A 24,577-nucleotide genomic window follows, 5' to 3' on the forward strand; every position below is an offset into this window, starting at 1 on the left:
CAATGTTATCTGATGTTATCTATTATCAGTGTGTACCATATGCAATTTGTGTTGAACCAAACCCAAGTTGCATTTCAGTGTTGCCTTCCAAGATGGGCTTCAATACTAGCAAACACTGAGGAAATGTGAGTCAGTTGGGAATTTGGTTTAGTGACATGCTGCACCAAAATGATAACTCAAGCCAAAGCAGACCAGCTAGATATAATATATATATATATATTAATGTATAACACGATCAAACTAAATTGTTTTACATTACATGGATTGGTATACTTTTATAAGGAACTAGGGTAATCCCCAAGTTTTGGCTGTTTGTCGCTACCAAGGAAACACCGATCTGTGATAATCGGGTGTCCTATAAGTCAAATGTCTGCCCTACTAAGTACACGACTACCAGCGACAACGGAGAATACGACATGATATACAACATTGAACATCATATATTTACATACACACAAATGAATCGTGAACACTCCTCAGGAAGCAGCCCTGATCCCGGACTGTCATCTAAAGGACAGTGACATGTGAAAGCTAACGCCTTATGCAGATCCTAACCAGCGATCCAGTTAACAACCATACACCAACGATCTTGCGTCTTGCATCCAAAGCGTCCATAACCAAACTCAATCATCTCAAATTGCTTAGATCCCTCACATTATCGGTAGATATTTCCAGTGCTCTTTCTGATATGTTCTTCCCAACAGCAGCGCTGGTTGTTCCCCGGTGGCCTCTCTGCTTATCATCCCGGCTAGATGTGTGTGTGTGGACTACAAGTGTGTAATGTGCATTAGCAGAGATAAATAGAAACCCGTATCGACGTCCCTTCAAACCTAATAAGCTCCCAGGTTTATTCGACCACATTTTGGCCAAATGTGTTTTTCTCCAAACTCACCATTTCGGCTCTGGGGACAGGTGAAGCTAACAGCTAGCCTCTCTCTCGGTGTAGCCGACCACTGTGTTGCTATCTGGACCAAGGAGCCCTGCTGGCTGTCATGTGATCCCTGTCATATGAATCACAGGACGCAGTCTGCTGCTGAATCAAATAAGGACTAACAGGAATTGTAGATGCTTCCAAGCAAAATGTAATACTTATGTGTTTTCTTTTTAAATTACTGAATGGATAATTAAGTTAAGGGTGTGTAAATCTTTAGGCTGTTTAGACCCTGATTCCCCCAATGTTTTCTGTCAGTTGTTAATGGAAGCGGGGGATTAATAGACGGTCCAAAATGAAACACTTCACATACGCCTATGTATTCCTACGTAGCCTTGGGTTCGTAAAATACAATATTTGTCTTATTCTTATAATAGAACAATTTGCTTTAACGGGTAGTGACACCAATTCTTTTTTCTCTTTGGAGTATCACTTGAGAATCCATTGACAAATGCGTTAGTCAAAGACTTAAAGTAACAGCATAAGGCGCGTAATACGGTACATCTATCAGTTGGACACTATGACCTCTGAATAGTAGGCAATTCAATTCAAAGGCTGAATATGACACGTTATCATAGGCCTGGTTATTTATGGTTGCATTCCATAAAGCAAAACAGAAAGGACAACATTAACAGTGAAAACAATTTTATTTTCCTTACATTCTGCGGCTCAATAACTATATAGGCTACGTGTTTTTATTGGCAGTAGTATTAAAAAAAACTGGCAATGATTTAAAGTATAAAAATACGAAAATGGAATTTTCAAGGGTCTATACGAGAAAAGCACATGTCATTTACTTGATAAGGTGTTATGAAACAGTTTATCAGAAAAATCTTAAATGTTTTCTACAAAACACACAAATGTTTACAGACACATTAAACCATTTATATTTCAGAATAATTGTTTATGACAGCTCTTGTCACCATGGCACAAATATAAAAATCCAACATACAATAATTGCTTTCTTAAAGTGAAGAACATTTATTCTGAGAGATATCCTCTAGGTTTACAGACAATTTTAGAGAATATTTGGCCCTTAATGAGATATTGTGGATCAAGAGTGAGATGTGTTCTAACTATATGCTCTACATCTCTCTTTACGTAGTCCATGAATGCCATCAGTAACCACAAGAACCACAAAATGGACACAAGCTTATCCGGGTCTGGGAATGACAGTGACAAACTACTAGTATGGTAACCAGACAAATCTCGCCAGCTCATGTTTTATTTGCTCTACAGATAATTGCAGTTTCAGAATCGTCTAGCATTGCCAGGCTAACAAAGCTCTGAGCTCAAATCTGCTAAACCCTAAATAATACATGATTGGCCTATGAGGCAAAGCCTAGCTACAGGCCTTCTCACAATGTGTAAAAAAAGGATGGAGGAGAGGATTGTAGAGAGAAAGTCTCACAACATGGAAACAACGCCGCAATACAGACATTTGGTCGAAAGAAAGTGAAAGCAACAGAAAGTTAAAATAATATATTATCTTTCCTTAAAATGTGAATATAGGTTACTACCAAAATAAATGAATTAGACTAATTGCACTTGAAATTCAGTCTGTTTGCCTTTATCTCTCAATTTCTAATTTCTCAGGGCTTTACTTTTAATATGGCAATTGCCTTAACATCGTTTTCATTTAACTTTCAGATTGTTTTAATTGTTTCTTAAATTGTTTCCCTTTTTTTTTTCATTATGGTGTGTGTGTGTGTGTGTGTGTGTGTGTGTGTGTGTGTGTGTGTGTGTGTGGTGTGTGTGTGTGTGTGTGTGTGTGTGTGGTGTGTGTGTGTGTGTGTGTGTCTACAGATCCAGCAGATGGTCTTCTCTCAGCTCTTCTTCTGCTGGTCGGTAATCAGCCATAACATCCCCCGCTAAATGTAGAAATAGATAAAAAATACAAAAAGTTATAAGTCCCAGATTTAAGTCACAATGTTTTACATTTCAACTAGCTCGTAGCTTAAAATAACCTGGAAATAGCTGTAGTCAATGCTAGTCAATCGATAGTGATTTCTATAATGTTATCAATAAGATCGCATCCCATAACTGATATATTGTACAAATGAAAATTGTTCTCCAGCACATACCCTCTCTTTATTCACAATAATCGTACTCTCTCAAACTCCCAGACCCTTTAACTCACGTTACCAGCCGAGCTACGCTAGTTCCCATCACAAAGTTGTACAACCACTGTTTGGACTGAGCACTCTTATTAATCTTTTCCTATTCTTAAAGTATCCCGCCTACTAACAACTACTAAAGGCCTCAACAGAAAGGACTGTGCACAAACACATCATTGTTTATGTGTAAAGATAATACAATATATAAAATATGAACTATGTTAAAATGTATCAAGCAATTCTCTGCGTGTCTTCAAAAGCGATCTACTGTACCTAATTGGGTCCAAAAATCTCCAGAGCCATCTGCCACGGGTGATTCAACTGCAGATCCCTCAAAACCTGTGGAGCCCTCGAAAACTCCGGAACCATCTTCTGTCAAGGATGTAACCGACTCCACCTTGGGCTCTTTCCTCTCTGTCACGGGCCCATCCTCCACTGGCTGTGCCCCTCTGGAATCATAACGGGGGAAAGGCTTGGTACGCAGGGTGAAGTAATACACACAGAGACAATGCCATTTTCCCTCCAATGCTATAATACAGAGGTTTGGCTTTTATTGCTGTTATTGTCATAAATATCATCCTCATGATCATCATTGTGTGGTTCTGCCCTGCCCATCACCAAAGCATGGGCACTACTAGATCTGGTTCGGAATTGGCCCCTGGGAGCTACTCTGTGGCAACCCTACGCTCCTAGATTGAATAGGTTTAATGAATTTCCCAATGGGTTCAATAAGTATATGTATCATCACAGACAGCCTCACACAGGGGCAAAAAGTCAGCAACAACCCCTCATATCAATCAGATATTCAGGGCTGTAGGGCACACATCGCAATATGCTTCTCCTGAAAAAGTTGCATAATTCAACATGCATCATCTCACTTTCCTCAAGTGAAACTAACGGACTCTTGACTCCCTTCTGCTTCTGATATAACCTGTACCAAGCTCTGGGGAAGCGTAGCGGTTAGGTTGATTGAATCCCAGCAGAAAGGTTCTGCGTTTGAACGACAATGTCCAAATTGTAAGGGGTGTAGCCTCCTTTAGATTCCAAGGCGATAAGTCTGAGGCATAATGTTTCTCTGATTTGGATGAGGAGCACTTTTTCCAAAACATTCCACACCTATTTTCAACCAAAGCAAAAATGTCAATACACTTCTGTGTTTTTGACCTTCACTAATGAAAAACGTTGGATTAATGTTTTATATGGTATTCTTCCCCTGGACAGACTTTATGTCATTATGCCTGAGAACCCAGCCATACCGCTGCATAGTAAACTGCTGGCCCTGAACAATGGAAGGGGCAGGGAGGGAATCAGCCATCACAGCCATTTCCTATCAACACTTCCGGTTGCTTCCTGTTAAAGTAGTGCAAAGGGCATGGATCCAGAGGTGCTACTGGTTCCAGGCCCTTTGCCCGAAGTGCAAGGTATTGGCACCAAATCTATTTTGAATGTTTCAGATCGTATTCTCATCGTGTCTCATTTCATAATCGCGGCATGCTTTTTTTTTTCTTTATCTGTCGACAGACACTGTTGCAAACATGACGATTGCTCAACATATCGCTTCCTCTATGGTTGTATACTTGAACACTATTAACACACGCCCCCAGCCTACAAGTGGCCTACGAACGGACACTGTTTTACACAACTGCTCCCACCACTTTTAACGGGCAAAAGGGTTATGGTGTTCAACTCCTAGACGAAAGGTTCTGGATCAAAAAAAACAATGCCGCAGGTGTAGTAGTCATAAGTAACCACTTGTAACCATACTTACATGTACGGTGCGGCGGAAGCTGGCAGTTTGTCAGGTAGGTCTGTAGTGAGATTCATCTCTGGGCCTTGGTGGGTCACGCAGTTGGAGTCGTTTCCCAATGGGTGACATTTCACAAACATGTACCTAGCCTTGGAAGGGGCTCCTGATGAAGAAGAGGAGGAGAAGGTTGAGAACAGAGAGAAGGTTGTCTCTCTGTCCATCTCTCTGCCTGTTTGTTTATTTTTTACTCAACAGTGAAACACGGAAACGCTTCAATCAGAAGAACAGTAACAAAGCCTATCACGTGCAAATAACCATCCTAAAATGGATGTGAGTTAAACCATGATTTCCACTTTGGTTTCACACACTTTGCACCATGACTAATTAGCTGATTATGAGAAAAAACAAAAAAGAGAGATGGAATGCAACCACAGCATAATGTTTCGCTGAATAACCCCATTAAGATGCAGTGCTCCGGATTCCTGACCTCAAACCCACAAACCCCTGTAGGTCTATCATCTTAAAGATCTTTAGTTTGTCTAGAATGTAGGCCAAACGTTTATAACCCTGAATGCACCGCCAGAAAGGCCCTAGTTAGTCTGCCGTCAGAGGAAGAATTCTGACGTCATTTCAACTACCTCATTTCTGCTCAAGTTCACATGGTAGGATATGGCTTTATATTAATTGACATGAGGCATAATGTTGGCATTATTACGTTCCATGACTACAACTGGGTTTGTTTTCTTATTATTGAAGGGTCATCATCAGAGAACTGTTGTATTATGATATCGAACAACAACAACAACAAGCAGAATGGATTGATATCAAGTCCGAACTCGAATCAAGTGAAAGGGGGATACCATTTCAATTTGACCAGCGTCAATAAGAAATTAAAATGGCCTAACGCCGTTACCATTTATATATTAATTTATTTGATCTTAAACAGGATTTCCTTATACGCGTGGCCTGAAAGAAGAAGATTGAATCGGACTTCGAGATTGTGATGATATTCGGGATTACCGCCCCTTCAAAATCGTTTACCGTAAATCCAACCCTTTTTTTTTTAATACAGGCCTTCAAAGTATTCACATCGAGAATTTATAGGAAGTGATGAGACTACCAAATATTTTTTAGTAGTCCTACTCGGTTTCACAACGAGTCTAAGGACAAACCATAATAAACGCGCGAATGAAATCAAAATAAGTTTTCAGTATTGTTCGCACGCTAACTCCCTTAACGATAGCTTTACGAATTGTCCAGATAGTTGCCCACACAACTTCAAGTATGCCTAAAGACAACACAACGGGAAATAAACAGTCATAACTTACCCGTTCCGCTATTTATGGCAAAACATATGACAGCCAGTGACAAAAATATCTTCATCTTTAACGTGGCAAATATATATATATATATTCTTAAAAAGTCCTTCAAACAAAACTATAAAACAAACTGAGAAATGCGAATAAAAGTGTGTCTTAATTGAGGTTGCCTCCCGTTCTATTCTGTTATGCGTGGTGAAATGGTTCTGCACATCTGATCTTCCTCTATAAAGCTCAGCCCTCCTGTGCGTCATTGTTTCCTGGGGACGTCTTTAGTAGAAGTGTTTGAACCTTAGAAGTGGAAACTTTTACACCCTCTCTTGCCTATTAGCTATCAGCCATCACGGACAGACCCAAAATAAGATGCGGAAACAGTGGCAGAGAAAGATGGGGACGGAGACCACAAGATGAAGATGCGTGCTCAGCTCATCCATGGATGTATAATAACTTTAACATGTTTTCAGCAGAAGTGCCACACACAATAACAGAATGCTAACTATTAACTATTGGAAAAGAAGTTTAAACAAGTTGAGACACATGAAATATGTTGCGGTCTCCCAAGCAGATGTAATCTGATATTCACTTTACTGCTGATGATTCATCGGAGGTTTTACACAGATCATGTTTTCAGGCAGTTCTGAGCTAGCACGGTCATTAGGAACATGTAGTGCTTCAAAAGAGAGCATATTGGCTGAATTATTCATGCCATATTTGGACTGTCAACTGATCACCTGAGAGTGAAAATGAAGAAGAAACCAAAACAGAGAGCCTGTTTAAAGGACAAAGAGTCCTGCAAATTAATGGCAGGAGTTTTGTCTCTATACAAAGCAATAGTGTGTGTGTGTGTGTGTGTGTGTGTGTGTGTGTGTGTGTGTGTGTGTGTGTGTGTGTGTGTGTGTGCGCGTGTGTGCATGAGTGTGTGTGTGTTGGGGTGTGTCTGTGTGTGTGTGTGTGTGTGAAGATGTTCACATGTGTGAGATTCATCAGGAAGTGGTTACAACGTTTGAGTATTATCTACCCACAGGAAATAGACCTGCCTACTTTCCAACACATCACAATTTGGTTCCACCACTGCATGGGTCTTGCAGCCCAGACAGAGTTCACGTGGCAAGCGAAAAAGAGTGTAAAATACATGAAATATGTCCAAAACACAGAAGTGCAGCTGCAACACAGCTTTGACCTCCATCAAACTAGGAGCATCCTTCTTTCAAATCTTCAGGAATGCTCTGAGGTAACTGTCTTCCGGAGGGGGGGCTGTACAATCGGTCATCTTTGGATGCAGGGCAACAACATGTTATGCCTATTATCATTAAAACCATTTTTTTTTACCATCCATTATACACAACACTGATGTAATTATGGTCAGAAAGATAATCAGCCAGTGATACGTTTGCACATAGGCCTACTATGAGTTAGCCCTGGAATGCTGGTGCAGTAGAAGAAGAAGAAAAATATGTACTGAATATACGTATGTATATGCTTTGGTGAAGCAAACCCTGCAGTAGCCAAAAAAATAAAGGTTTCCTCTCAGGTGGAAACTGAACTTGCTGGTATTAAGAGATCATACAGTATTAGTAGCATCCCAGCCCAAAATCCTCACTAAAAGGGAAATTTCAGTGATATAGAGTAGCCTATTGGTCAAGTGAGGGTGTTTGACCCTGTTACGGCACTGTCTGTATGTTGCTCTCTTGATTTCCCTCTATTGTCATGTGCAGTTGCCAGTCAATTAACCAGCAGCTCATCACACCATTTCAGTTCCCAGCAAGGGGAGGCCTGCCACCATCTTTTTGGTCTGCCGAGCTTAACCCTATTTATGTCATCTGGAGAGTTGGACAGGATTGCTAGATCATTTGAAATCATATATTACACATTGCCCACCATTTCTATGTTCTTTGTTGCTACATTGCGGTCTTGGGACAGGTAAGACAAAGGTCTCTTTACATTCACAACACGTAGTGCTGTTCTGATTAGACACATTAGGTTAGGAGGGTTGCTACCAACTGTATTTTGGGTTAAGTTTAGGTTAGGAAAGTAGACATGTGGTCTATGTGAGAGCTGGTAAGCTTTGCCCTCCTGTGTTAGCTGTTAACTTTGCTTGGTTTTGTTTGGTTATTTTGTTTGGTAACCCTAACCCAAGACCCGGTTGCATTGTGGTGTACAACTTGTTTATCTATCATGCATAACCTGGCCATTTTGACATCAGTTACCACCCCCATTCCCCCTAGACGTTGGGGGTTCTGAAAGACTCTAAGCTGAATGGTCCTGATTTTGAAGTAATGCATTTACTTGCATATTACCAAAATGAAAGGTTTGGTGATAGGAAATTAAATTCTGAATGATTATAGGCAGTGTGTTGTATCGCATGGTTCTGTCTCAAAGAGGGAAAGTAAAAGTGCAAAGATGTCCTCCAAACTGCAATTGCATGGAGACGGCAGAGAAGGACAAATGGATTGGGTGTTGACCATACAACCCGTAACTGGGTTAGTAACATCTTCTCCCTGTCTTTATATCTCAAACGGTCTGCAGAGTTTGAAGACCAGCATTGGCGAGTGATTCTAATAACTGCGATTTAGTTCAACCCTTGCACACCTGTCATCGGGATCCAGCTCTAGGCTGTTTGACCTTTTAAACCCCAGCTTAAGCCTCTTAGTCATAATTGATGGAATGTAAGAGATCATCAGATTAACCATACCCATGCAGCGTGATACTGCCAACAGATACTTGAAATTATAATTTAACTCACCCTGGTTTACGTTTCAATTCTTGACCAATTATTTTGGCAACTTGTATAGTCTCCTATAAATATGCTGTTTTTTCAATATTTGGGCATAAAGTAACGATTTATTCCTGCATTACAGGATGTATGACATTTTTTATTTACTAGAAAAAACTGAGAAAATCATTCATTATTGTTCAAATGAAATATTAATGCTTAAAGGGATACTTCACCCATTCAGAATCGGCGTTCTATAATTATAAAATCACTATTATAATACATAAAAAATGTTTTTTTTTCCCCTCAGTGTAACCCAGTCAATGGCCCAGCTTTCCTGATCTAATTTTCTCCCGAGATGACGTCAAATGACACGTTTGACTTAAACTCGGGAGAACTTTGCTTGCCTGCTAGAAGGGCCGAGGACTACAAACCACTGGTTCCGCAAATTTGTGAGCCCACCAATAGAGCGGCGAAGTCACGCCCCCTCCGGTGGAGCCCATGGGACCTATGAGATCGAAAAATATGAATGCGTTTCAAGGGAGAGAAAGTAATTATTTTCTGGTCCCAGTCTTTATATGCCCTGGATTACACATATGTTGTTTGTGGATTTAAATGATAATTTTTCATGCAAAGAAAACTAAAACTTTTCGCGAAGAAGTTTGATAATGTTAGGTTTCATGTGAGGCTGCTTTGCTACAGCTCGTCACTTCTCTCGACGTGAATGATATACGTCATCACCCGCACTTGGAACTCATGTCGATCTCTCTGCTCCACTTTACCTCTTATTTCCTAGTGGAGGATAAAAGCATCGAAAGCGGTAAAAAAACATTATAAATCGGGGCATGTGGAGAGTTTCAGTTATGCCGATGGGGAGATTGTCGGTCTTGTCCATGCAAGTCGCAGGGAGCGTGGCGTCAAATACGAGCAAGTAGTCTCTCTTTCCAGGCCATCAGAGCTAATTACCCAGCACAAGATGGGCAGTACCGTGGCTAATAGGAGACAGTAGATGCTCAAGATGAGCTATTTTGACTAATAGCAAACGCACCCTACACGTTTTTTCATGAATTACACTTCAAATTCATGTTGGTTGTTGTGATTTGTTAACTAACCAAAGTGCTGTTATACTAAAGTAGGACTACTGTATAAGATAAACACCTATTTCAACTGGGGAGAAAAGATTGAGTACAAATTCTTGATATGCTGAGCTACTGTAATTAGCTAATGTTTTTATGCTGTACAGTAATATACAAATGATGCGTTTGAAAAACAAGGGCAGAAGCAACTAGTCAACGTATCATCGGGATATGTTTACACAAAGTTTGCTCGCGCTGCCACTCGCGCTAGGACCATGGGTCCTTCCCCCTCCAAACGAAAACAGGCGGGCGGTGCAGCGGGCGCAATGGACTGTGGTAGTTTGAGGATTTCTTACCTTTGAGCCAGACACTTTCTGCCTTTTCACAGGCTAGGATGAACCGATTTCTATTTTTTTTGCACATTTATAATGCATAGAATTATTTACTTCATATAACCTTCATATCTCCGCCGGTGAAGTATCCCTTTAAACTCCACGAGATTGAGCTTTGTGCATGGGAAAGACTGCCCCTCCTAAAGGTAGCTCCATCGCCGACTGTGAGGAACCTCAGTGTGGTACTGAACAATTAACTCTGCCGTACCCCGAACATCACCACAGTGGTCCAATCCTGCTGTACCCCGAACATCATCCACAGGACCAGAACAGACACTCAGCTCGGGCCCTGCCATCGCTAAGAGCATTAAACAAGTCACAACTCTTGTTTTGCCACCACCGCTATAGTGTAACGAGCTCCCCTGCCGAAGTCAGGACTGCAGAGTCGCTCACCTGCTTCCGCAAGAGACTCAAGACTCAGAGTTCACCTGGACTCTGCATAGCCTCCTTCCACAGCCCCCCCACCACCCCTCCTCCCGTACTGTATGTTTGTAGGTCCTGGCATCGTGTAATCTTTGCAATTGTAAACGCTTGGCACTTGTTTTATGAACATCCTCACTGTACCAACATACCGCACCGATAGCTTTTCTTCTGACACGATCACCTGCAAAATGTAAACATAAAATTGACACATCCTCACTTGATAAATTATATGATAAACCAATCTATAATTGCTGTTCACTTTATTCACATTTTTATCACATATTTACAAGTAATGAAGGGCATTGTTATTAATTCAAAGGACAGAGCAGTAAACACGTAATTGATATGGGGATCATGCATACACTAGTGATGTGTTCTGGTTGATGGTGAGGTCACTGCAGCCACAAGACACGTTTTTATGAATGATGCATTAGGACTGTTTAAGAGTGCCAAAAGACCCTGCACACATCAAGGCCATACATTTGACAATACTGTAGAAGATAAATTAGCCAGTCGCTCTGTCGAAGTTAGTTGCGGTCACATTGATCAGTTATTAGAGATCATCTGTGCTTTAAGGCGGTTGATTTTGATGGGCAGCAGACTGACCATCTCCCGGCTGAGCTCAAGCTCCGTTTCCACGGCAGCGGATGCTTCCGGGTGGGCGTCGCCGTACTGCGCCACGTACCTGAGCAACACAAACACAGGGACATCTCATAGCTTTCATACACCCGGCTGTCAAATTTAGCTTGCTTACTAGTTTAGCTTATTTGGGCATTTTAAGCTATAACTGTGACTGTGTAAAAGTCAAACCTTAAATGCCTGAATGTTTATCAAGTGGATCCAGACACACATTTATTGAGGGGTCCCTACTTGTAGTGGTCCAGAGACTTGTTGAGGTTTTCCAGCTTATCGCTGATCACGGGGCAGATGACCCGACTGTAGAGCCGGGCCACCCTGAAGCGCGCCACCAGCGCGGGCCTCAGGACCTCCTCCTCCAGCACTTCTGGGAGCTTCCCTTCTGGGGAGCGCAGAGACTCCAGGAACATCTCAAAGAACCTGAAGAGGAGAGCGAAACATTGGTTAACATGATCCAGAGTACGGTATTCATGCATGGTTTGGTTTGGTGAGAGAATGTTGGGAAATAACACACACACACCACACACACTCACGCAAACACATACACACGCACTCTCACGCAAACACACACACACACACATACTTAGCAGAAGCACCACACAGGTGATTTAGCTTCTTAATGGTGTGGCTATCCAGTGTCTCCGAGTCGGACTGGCAGTTGGCCACAGTCAGTTTCAGGTCCATCATCTCGTTGTATATCTCGGCCAGTTCAAACATCAGCTGTCTGCGAATCACCAGGTAGTAGTGGCCATTCAGGTCTGTTGTGAAAAAGGAAATTCAGACCCAGTCATACAAGGAACAGAACCATATAATACCATATTATCGTCCCTAAATGAAGACATTCCCTTAAAATGATCAAATATGAGGTTTGAAACGTCTTGAGGGGAAACAAGATTTAGTGCGATGCACCGCATTTAATGTAATGACCATCAGTTTGACGCTTTAGAATGGTATTCGGAATTCATAAGCCAAACGTGAAAGTTATCGATATTGTGTAAAACACCGAACTATTTTTGGGGCATATTTCCGTTAGGTCAAGCCCTGGATGCTCCACATAGGAGGAGGAGGGAAGAGAAGTGCGGCAAACACTTGTAAACAAGTAACCGTGCTCAGGTGGTACCATTGCAGATGGGCTCCAGCATGTCCACCCGCCGCTTGTGCATCTTGCAGCGCCGCTCCAGGTCGTCCTCAAAGAAAGCGAGAGCCCTGAAGAGGGCGCTGTGGTCCTGCAGGATCTCTATGTGGTCCGTCACAAAACCATCCATCTCAAAGTACTCCTTGGCCTGCAGACACACACACACACAAACACATAGACAGTCTCTTTGAGATGCCGCCCGCCTATGTGATAAGAAACCCTACGGTGACCAATTTCTGTGAGTCGAGAAGCCACCTTTTCTGATATTGTAAGCCTGTGCTTTCATTGTTGCTATTGTCTCCCCGGTTTCATTGTTGTTGAACTTAAATTGGTGGGAACTCCACCGACACGGTGCAGCTACATCCAAATGGAAGGAAGGTAAGCAGCAAAGAGCAACTGGGATGTTGTGTATTTAAGGAATCACGCATCTCAATTCCAGCTTATGTCGTTTGAAAGTCTTTTTTTTTTTCATGTTCCGAGTTACAGCGATCTTATGCCGGAAACTAAAGACGAGATTGCTGGCCTGAGGATACGGGGCTTCCAAGCGAGTGGTCAGGCAGCAGCACTCCTCTCCATGGGGCCATTGGTATGTTGCGATACACTAATATACGCTAAAGGCTAATTAACAACGGCCGTGCCCTAAACGATACCCAAATTATCACACAAATCAACCATATTCCTCTTACTTTTCACTTCTTTTCTTACTGTTCCTAAATATGAATATGCATCTATTTATGAACATAGTCTAGTAATAGTCGGGAATTGCTTTTAGTCAACTCACAGAATTCTTAGTTGCGGACAGCCCTACGACTCTACGATGTATTGTTTACTTCCAACGTTCGTTTATTATCATGATTCCATCAAAATGGCCAATGTATAAAAAAAAACATTGAGTGAGGCATTTAGTCAGCACGCTTTACTCGTTGCTGCCACAAGAGGTCAAAATATACTGTTCAAAAGATCCATCTGAAAAATGCGTGTGTGTTGTACATTCCTCACCTGTGTGACATATGTCTGTCCCACCAAAAACAAAGCTCTGGCATCAGTAAAGTCCAATGGGGTCAAACTTTGCACCTAAAAATAAATAAAACACACACACACACACACACACACAATAAAATTATTGGTGGGTCAATGAAATAAACGCTTTTTCACTTTATATGGGAAAGTGCAAATTTAATGACATAATTGTTGGCAACATTTTCACCCATGAGGTTAAAGATGACTACTATGAGCAAGGAAATCTGTAGAAAAGTAGTGCAAAGTGTTAGCCAAAAATAGAAGTACCACTACTACTACTACCAGTAAAAACCTTACAGCGATTCATTAAGAAGCTGAAAGGTACTGCCCCTTTAAGACCTGTACCAGAATTCAGTGACCACTTTGTATAAATGTATAAGATGCGAATGGTCAATACAGCTTCTTAAACGATTCCATAACAACCATAAGGGACACAGACCTTCTCTTCCAGACTGGCGATGGAGTCAAACGTGTCTTCAGATCCAAAGAGCAGGGCACTCTTCCTGCTCTTCCTCCTCCTCCACCTCCGCTCTTCTCGCTGCCTTCAACTCCTCCTGACGATCCCCATCCAGTTCACCAATGTTGTCCTGTCGCACACAGATAAAGAGAGGAAAACACACAGCCACACACATATACAAACACCGCCCCACACACACACATAAAGAGAAAACCACACACACACACACACACACACACACACACACACACACACCACACACACACACACACACACACACACACACACACACACACACACACACACACCACACACACACACACACACACACACACACACACACACACACACACACACACACAACTGTAAAATGTGCCAGAGAGTGGAAGAGGCTAGTGATGACCGAGGGGGGCCCAGTACCTCCAGGGCTTTCTTGGCATCCAGCAGCAGGTTGAGGCAGTATTTGATCCAGCAGCGGGCGATGTCGGCCCTCTTCTGCCTCAGCTGGTCCCTGCGCTCCTGCTCCCGCTCACCTGCCACACAGCCAGGGACACAGCGGGTCAGTGGTCCCCTACACGCCACCATCATGGACGGCTATTCTGCCCATTTTCGTGCAGCATTCACATGAGGTCATCGGCGGCAGGTCTCCCACGTCAAAATAGACAAGATCCAAATAGCATCCCGACGACTTTGTTGAAAAATAAATATTAGATTCTTTAGATAATGCACATTAGGAATGCATGATACTCATTTGAGATTTGTATCAATAGTTCCATAAAAAAGGCTAACAATTACTATCACAAAGATTGGAAAATTGCAGAAGTTGCAAGACAACTCCTGCAAATAAATAAGGCCTACCAAATGGAGACTTCAGAACCGCTCCTCTCTCCCACCCAAAAGGGTACTGGGTTTGATCCCCACTGTCAACAGTCCACCTTAAGGCAACCTTCAGCAAGATTCCCAAAACCAACTATCTCCTTGATAGCATGCACATCAAATCCCTGTAGCAGTAATCTCTGATCCAGCAGCCCTACTACGTTGTAGCAGAACTTCTAGGGGGAGTGACGGCACGGAGACTCGGCTGGAAACCAGTAACTGAAAGGGCAGAGTGACGCCTCATTTAACCATTCGTGCGGCAGGCTGACATCACAAGGGGATTTTAATAAGTGTATTTCAACACTGGCCAGTCTACACTGTGCTGATCTGAAGCCTTTACAGATCCTCTGCATGTTTAAATACTGCTAGCCGAGTGTGTGATTGCCAGTTATGCGCTTACAGACCTCCGCCTTGAGCTATATGTTTGCAAAATAAAAAAATAATAATATAAAGAAAATTCCGGGTCCGGGCTTGTCTGCCATCCAACTTCAGGTTATCCATCTGAAGTCTGACCTGTGTGACTACTAGTGAGTCTAGTGAATGAGTAGACTCACTCTCCTCCGCTGCCGCCTCGGAGGGAACCTCTCCTGCTAGGCCTGAGATGACGGTCGCTGCAGAGAGACAGTGTCGGCCTTCCATGTAGAGGCCCTACACACACACACACACACACACACACACACACACACACACACACACACACACACACACACACACACACACCACACACACACACACACACACACACACACACACACACACACACACACACACACACACGTAAGATCATGGCGTAATGCAGGAGCGTCGCTAGCAATTTAAAACATTCGGGGCTGTAGCCCAGACGTTAGAGTCCTTTTATAACGGGGGTTCGTGAGAATTGTGCATTTCTTCACTGGCTACAATGCTGCCTCTGTGGCTGCTGGTAATGCAACCACAAAGAAGTATACTCTCTGGGGCTATTTTTATCATTATTATGTTTTTTTATTATTGAACGGCACAGCAATCCCAAGAGATCCGAGGCTATAGCCTTGAATGCCCAGGTCTCACAACGCGCCTGGCGTAATGGCAGCTCACCTTGTTAATGTAGTACTGTGAAAGCGTAGCGGCGTTGAGAGCCCATTCCATGGGATTGAACTGGTTCAGTTGGAGCTGTCTCTGTAAGGTGCTATGACAGTATGTGGCAGAAAGCTCCGTTTCACCTGCCAGACCAATGAAGACGTCCATATCAATCAATATCTAATGAGTAAGTACAGTACTAGTATGAACACTATTAGTACATACTGTGGGTCATTATCACACACACACAGGCTATCGCCAAATCATTTAAAATGGCTCGTATTGCAGGAAATTAGGGTTAAATAAGACAGAGGCTTTTAAGATAATTTCTAAAATCGAATGACCTCGAGGGACAGGTGGCAGAGAGCAGTTTAATAACCGATCTATCTATATGTATATGAGGCTTCAAATTATTATAGCAGTCAGTACTACGGAAGAATAGCATACATATTTCAACATTAACGAAATCACATTTCTCAGCTGATTAATATGCTCTGTTTTACCAACTACCAGTCAAATGCCCATTGAAGTATGGCAACAGAATCAATTGATTCAGTACAATACATACAATTTCTAAAAAGGGATGAAGAAGACTGATGACTAACGACTTCCCCTAATAGTTCATGATTGACTGATTGCCACATGATCTGTAATACTAACGGCCAACAGAGACGACTCACCGAGGTACTGGTAGACCTGGGCCAGGTAGTACTTAGTATGGGTGTAGGCCAACTCAAACCTAGAGAGACCCAGGGTAGGGGAGAACAGGCAAGAGAGCCAAGAAAGACAGAGAGCGGGGCAAAGAGGTTAAAAACTAGGGAGTGGAGAAGACAAAGAAAAAATTAGACTATTCACTTTAACTGAAAATAAATGATAGTGTGTATAGAGGATGTCAGTGCGTTTCCAATACCGCTTGGTCCTCTCTTGGTGCGTCAGTTGGTTCTCTTCTGTGCTGAAGTACTCCGTCATGTCTGTCGGAGGACTCCCTTCCTGAACAAATACAAACAAGCAGTGCAGATAATGAGTTCAGCTACAATTAATAAGACAACTTGGATACAAGGCTACTGCAACTCTAGGTTTATTTGTTGATCTTCGCCGGGTCATACCTAACTATGTTTAACATTACCAAGGTATGTAACATTAGCTGCCATCCAAAAATTATGCGAGTAAGGACTCACTGTTCCATTTTCTTTCTTATGTTGATATTCGTGCCTTTGAATATTTAACTGTCTGTAAAAGTCCAGGACTACCTCCATGGCACTCTTTTACAATGTGCAAACAATTTTTAATGAATGCCTTACCTTCTTCATGTAACGTAGATAGGTACCTTCTGCAGTTTCCAGAAAGGCTTTTGCTGTTTCCGTCTCGTCTCGTCCTGACCAGAGGATGCCCAGTTGGTTCTGTCAATCAACACCAAACCAAGCAGCTGAATAATGATTTGGGAGCAGAATGATGTGCTCTATGGATGGGTAACGGGGAAGGGTGGTTATGGGGTTTATAAACCTCCTGCTGAAATAACGGGCTTCACTTCAAGATAAAGCTCGAGCTTTTTTATATTTCCCCAGATCTAGCACATAAACACCCATCCGAAATGCACTGCAATTTTCATGTCACTTTTTCCACATATATACAATTTGAATTCAAGTCTAAAATCATGTTTTGTCCCATTGGTCTACAAATGGATGCAACGGAATCGACATTAGAAGATATAGTAGACTTCACTTCAACCGATCTATTTATATTTATTCAAGCTGTTTACGGGACGAATACGTATAGGGTAACCTATTCCAATCAAAAAAATATTTCACCGAAGATTCGTGTTCTTTTATCACTCATGTTATTGTACAGTAGTGGTCTACCGTCATCTATAATGTATCCTTCAGATTTTTTTTATAAACTGATGTAGATTATGAATCCTTGTATATTCGTTATCCTATACGAAATAATAACGGTTTGCATTTATGCGTAACATGAAAATGTTATGTCGCTGATTGGCGCAAGTAGTGGATTTAAAAAACGTTAAAAAAAAAAAGTATTAATACCTAGATATTATTGTAAAAGTAGGGCCTAGGTTCCATACAAATAGAGAGGGCGATCATTACCTTGACATGGATGACGAGAGACACATTCATGGACGAGGTACTCCATTTATCTATTAGTTTCATGCAATTCATCAAATGCTCCTGTCCGGCAGACAGCTCTTCCGTCTCGATGTGGTTGACACCCAGGAAATACTCCACAGCTGCCAGCTTTGCGGCCCGCCACCCGGCCGGTGAGTCTCCGTAAAAACATTGGCCATCCTTCTCTCCATCTACAACCTGCTCCTCGCCCCTCTCTCCGCTGGTCTCACTGTCAGCCTCGGTGGCCTCGAAATTCTTCAGTGCACTGTATATCTCTCTGAGGATCTCCCGTGCTTTGTACTTGGATCGAAATGGGTCGTTCTCTGGGTCTTTGCGAGATTCTACCTCAGTCAAGTTTAGGGCGGTGGTAAATTGTTCACAGATAGCTCGCCAATCTGAACTGTTCACGGACGCCATGTTTCCAACTGGATCTGCGCATGTTTGTTGTGTTGAACGTTTTGAGGGCGTTCGAGAATGCGCGCGCATCATGGAGGCAATAAAGCGTTTTGGTGCCATAAACTACTGTGGTCCCATTAGCGAATATATCGATGTAACGACAATGTACTGCATTATGTCGGATTTAGCATGATGATTTAATGATAAGTTGATATTACAAATTATTCATTAATCATTTGGATATTATTGTCACATAGCTAATGTTTGTGTGTTTTTTCATTCTAATTCGACTGACACAAACACTTTTATTTGACTGCCTAAATTAACGACAGAATTTGCCCTCTTGTAATTCTAAAAAAGGTGAGAAAGCTTGCTTTAGTTAACTAAGAAAATATAACGTTATGGTTTATGAACTTGGCTTAATTGCAGCAATATTGAACCTGCATGCACTAAAATGATTTGAATAATCCTAAAATCAAAGGGAGGGAATATGTGGCAAGATTTGGCATCTGGTTTCAAATACACAGGAAGCCTCCTTCTTACAGTATAACACAATACTGTGTGTCTAAAATATAATGGGATATAATGTTCTGTCCCTTCTGTATTGCTTTCAGATGTGTATTCTCCTTTAGACCAACTTTTCTAATTCAATATTTTCCCTGCAGGGTCAACATAAGCAGGATTAAATAGGATGTCCTATTCATTGAGGAAAATGGCATGTTGTGTCTACACAAGCAACCATTTATTAACCTATTATTAACCTGTTTCCTGGCCGGAGGTTTATTTAAGAGGCTTTGCACTAACATCACATGCATGTTTTGAGTGCCTGCAAAACTTGGATCAAGGTCATTCTGTTTAGTCATTGCTAGTAAATGAGAATAGCTCAAGACAAGGTCAGGGAAACTGCAGGCCTTGTTTTGTCCCTCTCTGCCTCAACCCTGATTAGGTCATGACACAGAGGTTTTACCGTCTACCAAAGCAAATACGAATAATGCTCTCTACTCTTTAAGCGGAGTGAAGGCAAACATTTCACCACTTTCAACATACTGAAAGTTCAACATACTTCAGGGCAGTATTTTGATTTAACAAATGCAAATTACCATTGATATAAGTACCAGTGTATTTAGGTACACAGAGACCATATACATACACATTTGACAGTGGAATAATCTGAGTAATTTATTACCCTTGTAGAATAATTCACCAAAAAGCATACTAAGTCAACACTTCTCCAGTCGAGTTTCAAAACACAATTTGGTCATATAATAATCAGTAGTCTCAGAAGAAAATCTGAATTTAATTGTAGCAGACCGTACAATGTAGTACATCATACAAAGTGCACCTTAGAGGGTAAAATTAATATGCGTCTTGTTTTTAATTCATATCCTTCATTAGGTTTCATGATAAAATATTAATTCTGGAACTTTCATTACATAAATTAAAAGATTAAAATTTAATTTAAATCATCAACCACTATTTGTTTGAAGATGGTTTAAGAGCGAACATTGTAACATTTTTACATAGCTAACAAAGTATAGGCTACATTTGTGATGATTTACATTCTCCCCAATTACGATGATGCGTGGCTTAAGTTGTAAAAATAAACGACATACAGTTGATAACTCTGAGAACCGTCTGTGTTAATATCCCTGTGAAGTACATCCTACGATCCAAACTACAACTAAATGCTGAAAATGAACCATTAGGGTTCGGTGCTAGCAGCAAAGAATACTCTTAGGGGCTCTACGTTTTGTACTGTGGTGGTCAAGGTAGATCCTTAATCAGCAGGCCCCCTCCACTGAAACTCGCTCTCCAGGCAGGAAGCTGACGTGAAGGCTTCATGCTGCCACTAAGACGCCCTCTTCTTCTCCATGCTGAAATAAATACATTTGGGTTAGTTACCTTACTTTCAAATCCTTCCAGAAGAGAATTAAAAGAACAGAAAACCGCCAGTGTGTGCTATATTATATGATCCTCATATGCTATGTACACTTTCATACCCACTTTTTTAATCTTTGGATTAATTACACTAAATATATAAAGTGCAGTATCACATGTATGCTACAGTAGTACAAAGGCAGCTAGGACAACAGCCAAGGGAATTACTAATTGCTGCATCTGTTAGCAAGAAGAACATGTATACATACAATTCTGAAAGTAACTAAAAAATAATAAGACTTACTTATATTTGATGAGTCGACCACCCTGAATGAGCTGAGCCGATTCATTGGTCAAATGGCAAGCAAAAAGCAACCAATTGCGAGGCTGCACCTTATAGGCGAATCGCATGAAGAGCAGCGAGTAGCAGGTCAACGCTAAAAGAGAGGGAGAAATAATTACGGTCCATCAAGGTTATCTTATGTGTCAATTGTTTACACAAAATATGAAAAGTGAATACACTACAAATCATATGTCATGAACCGTGGGAGCTAGTATACAAGTAAATGTTAATGTGCAATTATGTTAAGGTAGGCCCCGAACTACAAGGCTTTTTGCACAGTATACTTTATGGATTTTGGTCACACTCGGTACAGAACTTTCAGTCAAGTGTACCCTGATTAGCTTCTGCATTTGCCAATGAACGAATAATATAAAAATGCATTTACCATACACATTCCAAAGTATTCTTGCTTTATTTTTTTCATATTTCTATGTTTGGGTGAGTGCATGCGTCTCACCAAAGGTCATTCTGCCACTTATAATCTCTGGGCTCTTCTTCATATCAGAGATGGCCGCAATTGGAAGACCCCAGTTTGCAATTGGACCCCAGAAATGCTGTCACACACAGACAAACAGAATTTTTATTAACTTTGATTTACAAAAATATATAAATTAAGTCAATGAAACCTAGTACTACTGATATGGGATACTTAAAACACAGTAACACGTTCATTAACAGCATTTAATGAATTGTTAACTTTGTAACATAAGGCTGAAGATAAGTTAGTTACTTACGGTGCTGGTGATAGGAGTTAAATATAAAAGAGATACAGAAGGACAAGAGAAATACATCAGTTGGGACATTGACAATCAAAAGTGTACATTTACAGCAGACCATTGATTTTGCATTGTTTTGACTGTTACTAAGGAAAACATCATTAGGAATGATAAGAATAATTATTATCCTAATCTTCAAATGAACATACCAAGTAAACCTATGTTACCGCATGGCACTTAACTTGTAGGTCGAGCGTTTAGAGAATGCAGGTTAAAGCTCTAAATAAATCCGAATCTCACTTTTGTTGTCACCATTCACCAATGCAGTAATCTAATTTCCAACAATAGAACCATGATTAGGATGCTATGCTGTTATGTTTATACGTCCATAAGTCCTCATGTAGAATCACAGAAAGATTTTAACTAAAAGTAACCATTTTAGTTACTAAGTTGTATAGTGGAGGCCGGCTAGCTTGATTTAATTCGTAATGTACATTATCTCAATACTGTCAGTGTACAGAGCTAGTACCCACAGATAGCACACCAGCTAGTTAGCATTTCCATCAACATTTACCTCATCAAGTAATCTCTGAAATCCTTGCTTCTCACATGGTCGATGGCTTTTCGTGCAATTACTCCTGCCATGATTAAGTTGGTCGATTGCCTAAATGAAACCTGATTTATGGTTTGAGAGAGATTCGTGCAAACCGGTTTAGAGGACAACTGGTCAAATTGTCACCCTGCCGTCGGCCTTTTACGACACTGTCGCAACACCAACGTGAAAACAAAAGCTCTCATTGGTGGCTTTTGGGGGAGTCGTGGTTGCCATGGATTTCAACACCTGCCCTCTGCTCGCTGTCCTCTAAAGCAAAGATGAACTGGTGAATAAAATTCGACCTGTAATATTAAACAAGGAACTACGACAAAAAGTACAAAAACAATTATACTGGCTCGCTCGATTATCTGCGACGCCTGTGATGGTGTCTATGTTAAAGTTTACCAAATACATTTTCTAAAAGCCTGTGTAACGTTATTTACATCCCTGCTACCGTATTGCATCTGCAGAGCTATACGAATAAATACATGTGAAGCAAACCAATGGATGGAACGATTAGTGTGCGTTTTCTCCATCTGTGGTCTCATGTGAGCTCTCTGGGTCACATGAGACACATGAGTGTCTGGGTAAAAACAGCGGGCGCGGGGATCAACGTGACACAAGGCAGTTTCACTTAGAGAGATTTAAAGTTGATTGGGATACATAAAGCATAGTCCTATACTGTTTATTCAGAGAAGACTGCCTGGGTGTGAGTCTAAACAGTTAATCGTTAGAACGGCCACACAGAGTCTTGGGCTAACAAATAAGAGTGAAGCAAACTAGAAAGGTAAACGGAATAATACGCGTGTGACGTTCGAGGTTTCATCTCGAGCTACTGTTCCGCGATATGGGTTCACAGTTGGCACATCATTTACCCAGTTCCAAAATCACTTTAATGGCTATTTAATTAATCACATTCATTCTCAGTCATCATGCCTTGTGATATCACTTTAATCTATCAACCACTTCAAGTATTATTACTATTATTAGTATAGTTAAGACATTCTCTTTTTGCCAGGGATGACTATAAAATCTTTGCCTAATTATTTATTTTTTACAATGAGCTCGAGAGATATTTATGAGCGGCACACTCACACACATGTCTCACTGAAATTACATTAAATCTCAAATTATTTGATGATGTATCAGCACACGAAGCAATCATCACATTTTGGGTTGGGTAGACAAACTCATTTTCTTTCATCATAATTTCTTTCACCACTAGGTGTCACTAGCGTACTCAATTGAATCTTTGAGGTCGAACCACTTTGTTGGTAGATTGGGTAGCCCCGCCTATTCTGCCGGTGATTGGAGTTCGCCCTGCAGAAGGGTCTGGAGAAGAGCAATACATTTCTTTCTAGTTTCGATAATTTTTTACGGGAGCTAATCAGGGCCCCAGCTGTGCTCAGCGGCCAAGCCTGGTATTGCAGGTATTTTAGCGGCTGTTGACGGGTCCCTCGATTCATGGAGTCCTAGAAGTATATCCCCGTTCACTCAGTAAATGTACAGGAAGATGTTATCGCCTGCTGGGCATTGCTGCCTGTCGCACCTCCTCCGGTGCCCATGGGTCAGTTCAGGTCATCAGCCAGAAACCACCATTCACCAACATTTCGCTCCTTTAATTCTGGAACGTCTCCTGGTGGCGGAGCAGTGACAGGGACGTCTCCCTGTCACCCCCTGCAGCTGATAGTTGTTCTCCCCTGCTGCTGTTGTCTGGGGTTAGGTGTTCTTTCCCCAACACCTATCCTTTGTTGTCCTCTTTAGCCTCTCTCCGGTCACTCCTGCATCCCTGAAGAGGACTCAGGCGCGTCGTTAGCAATTGAAAACGTCTGGGGCTTTAGCCCAGAGGTGGGGGGGGGGGGGGGGGGGACCGTCCTGCGTGCTACGGTGACGGTTTCGGTGCGCCCTACAGTTGCTCCCGCGCCCCCTCCCTTCCCTTCTTTTTTCGTATTTCTTAATTTCTTAATTAATTAATTAATTAATACTTAGGGCACCACCAGAGGCACCCCCACATTGGTCGCCTATGCCGAGCGCCGGTGTGGGTGTCAGATTAGCTTTTCATTTATATTCATTCAAAATATTAACATACTATTTTAAAACTAAAGAGGCTGGTGTTTTGTTTTATATAATTTGTTTGTATTGTTCATGAGGCCGTAGCACAGTTAACAGACGAGCTGAGCTGGTGACGTCATTGAGTCCGCTGCTGTTCCAATTGCAGGTGCGTACTCCCGTCCTCGTTAGTGTTTATTTGAAGTCCGGACTCGCCAAGTACGAACTTCCAAGTCCGCGAGTCCGTAGTTCTCGTACTTGGAATTGAGAAACGTGACACCTATGGGCATAGACATCTTATAGGGGTGCCAGTCGGCTGCCAGATCGACTCGGGGTACTAGATGCGCAATAATGACGCACTTCCTGTAAACGCTGTCTTTTAAATGCGCATGCGCATTTCATTCATTCCCATGTTATTCCCATTCCCAAGTATTAACGACCTCCTTTTGTTTTCTAATTAATGAATAATAATCTAATGTACAAATTATTATTGCCTATACTTGGGTTATACAGTATATAAAAGAATAATCGGTTAACTCCATTCACTGAACGGGGCAAAAGTAACCCGACACTTCTTTGGTA

At 41.7% G+C, this 24,577-nt stretch overlaps 3 protein-coding genes across 3 annotated transcripts; all 3 read right to left on the bottom strand.

Annotated features, from left to right (window-relative positions):
- Window positions 1-2,714: 2,714 nt before the first annotated feature.
- LOC130403454 (serglycin-like) lies at window positions 2,715-6,337 on the bottom strand. Its single transcript, XM_056607817.1, has 4 exons — window positions 6,124-6,337; window positions 4,817-4,958; window positions 3,322-3,497; window positions 2,715-2,802 (listed from the first exon to the last, which is right to left on the bottom strand). The coding sequence occupies exons 1-4, from the start codon at window positions 6,176-6,178 to the stop codon at window positions 2,732-2,734; spliced, it is 444 nt and encodes a 147-aa protein (XP_056463792.1). The 5' UTR covers window positions 6,179-6,337; the 3' UTR covers window positions 2,715-2,731.
- A 4,596-nt stretch (window positions 6,338-10,933) lies between these two features.
- On the bottom strand, window positions 10,934-18,471 carry LOC130403524 (KIF-binding protein-like). The gene is given in 14 exon segments (XM_056607918.1): window positions 10,934-11,403; window positions 11,589-11,774; window positions 11,938-12,112; window positions 12,475-12,637; window positions 13,489-13,563; window positions 13,949-14,015; window positions 14,017-14,096; window positions 14,387-14,499; window positions 15,397-15,490; window positions 15,917-16,041; window positions 16,579-16,637; window positions 16,809-16,888; window positions 17,200-17,298; window positions 18,001-18,471. Coding segments are annotated over 14 exon segments (1,890 nt in total). The 5' UTR covers window positions 18,436-18,471; the 3' UTR covers window positions 10,934-11,264.
- Window positions 18,472-18,711: 240 nt separating this feature from the next.
- On the bottom strand, window positions 18,712-22,121 carry LOC130403525 (mitochondrial pyruvate carrier 1). Its single transcript, XM_056607919.1, has 5 exons — window positions 21,926-22,121; window positions 21,370-21,373; window positions 21,093-21,189; window positions 20,597-20,729; window positions 18,712-20,288 (listed from the first exon to the last, which is right to left on the bottom strand). The coding sequence occupies exons 1-5, from the start codon at window positions 21,994-21,996 to the stop codon at window positions 20,264-20,266; spliced, it is 330 nt and encodes a 109-aa protein (XP_056463894.1). The 5' UTR covers window positions 21,997-22,121; the 3' UTR covers window positions 18,712-20,263.
- Between the last annotated feature and the right edge of the window lie 2,456 nt (window positions 22,122-24,577).

This window comes from Gadus chalcogrammus, chromosome 14 (genome assembly GCF_026213295.1).
Source record: "Gadus chalcogrammus isolate NIFS_2021 chromosome 14, NIFS_Gcha_1.0, whole genome shotgun sequence".
In the NCBI taxonomy this organism is placed as follows: domain Eukaryota; kingdom Metazoa; phylum Chordata; class Actinopteri; order Gadiformes; family Gadidae; genus Gadus; species Gadus chalcogrammus.

Bases quoted from the DNA above. Each gene is read 5' to 3' on its own strand.
- LOC130403525 (XM_056607919.1), bottom strand. From the start codon at position 21,996: ATGGCAGGAGTAATTGCACGAAAAGCCATCGACCATGTGAGAAGCAAG. The intron at 20,730-21,092 runs GTGAGACGCATG...CCTCTCTTTTAG, and splicing joins AAGTGGCAGAATGACCTTTG to CGTTGACCTGCTACTCGCTG. The intron at 20,289-20,596 runs GTAAGTCTTATT...TATTTATTTCAG, and splicing joins GGTCGACTCATCAAATATAA to CATGGAGAAGAAGAGGGCGT.
- LOC130403454 (XM_056607817.1), bottom strand. From the start codon at position 6,178: ATGAAGATATTTTTGTCACTGGCTGTCATATGTTTTGCCATAAATAGC. The intron at 4,959-6,123 runs GTAAGTTATGAC...CTTCTTCATCAG, and splicing joins TGCCATAAATAGCGGAACGG to GAGCCCCTTCCAAGGCTAGG. The intron at 3,498-4,816 runs GTAAGTATGGTT...TTATGATTCCAG, and splicing joins GCTTCCGCCGCACCGTACAT to AGGGGCACAGCCAGTGGAGG.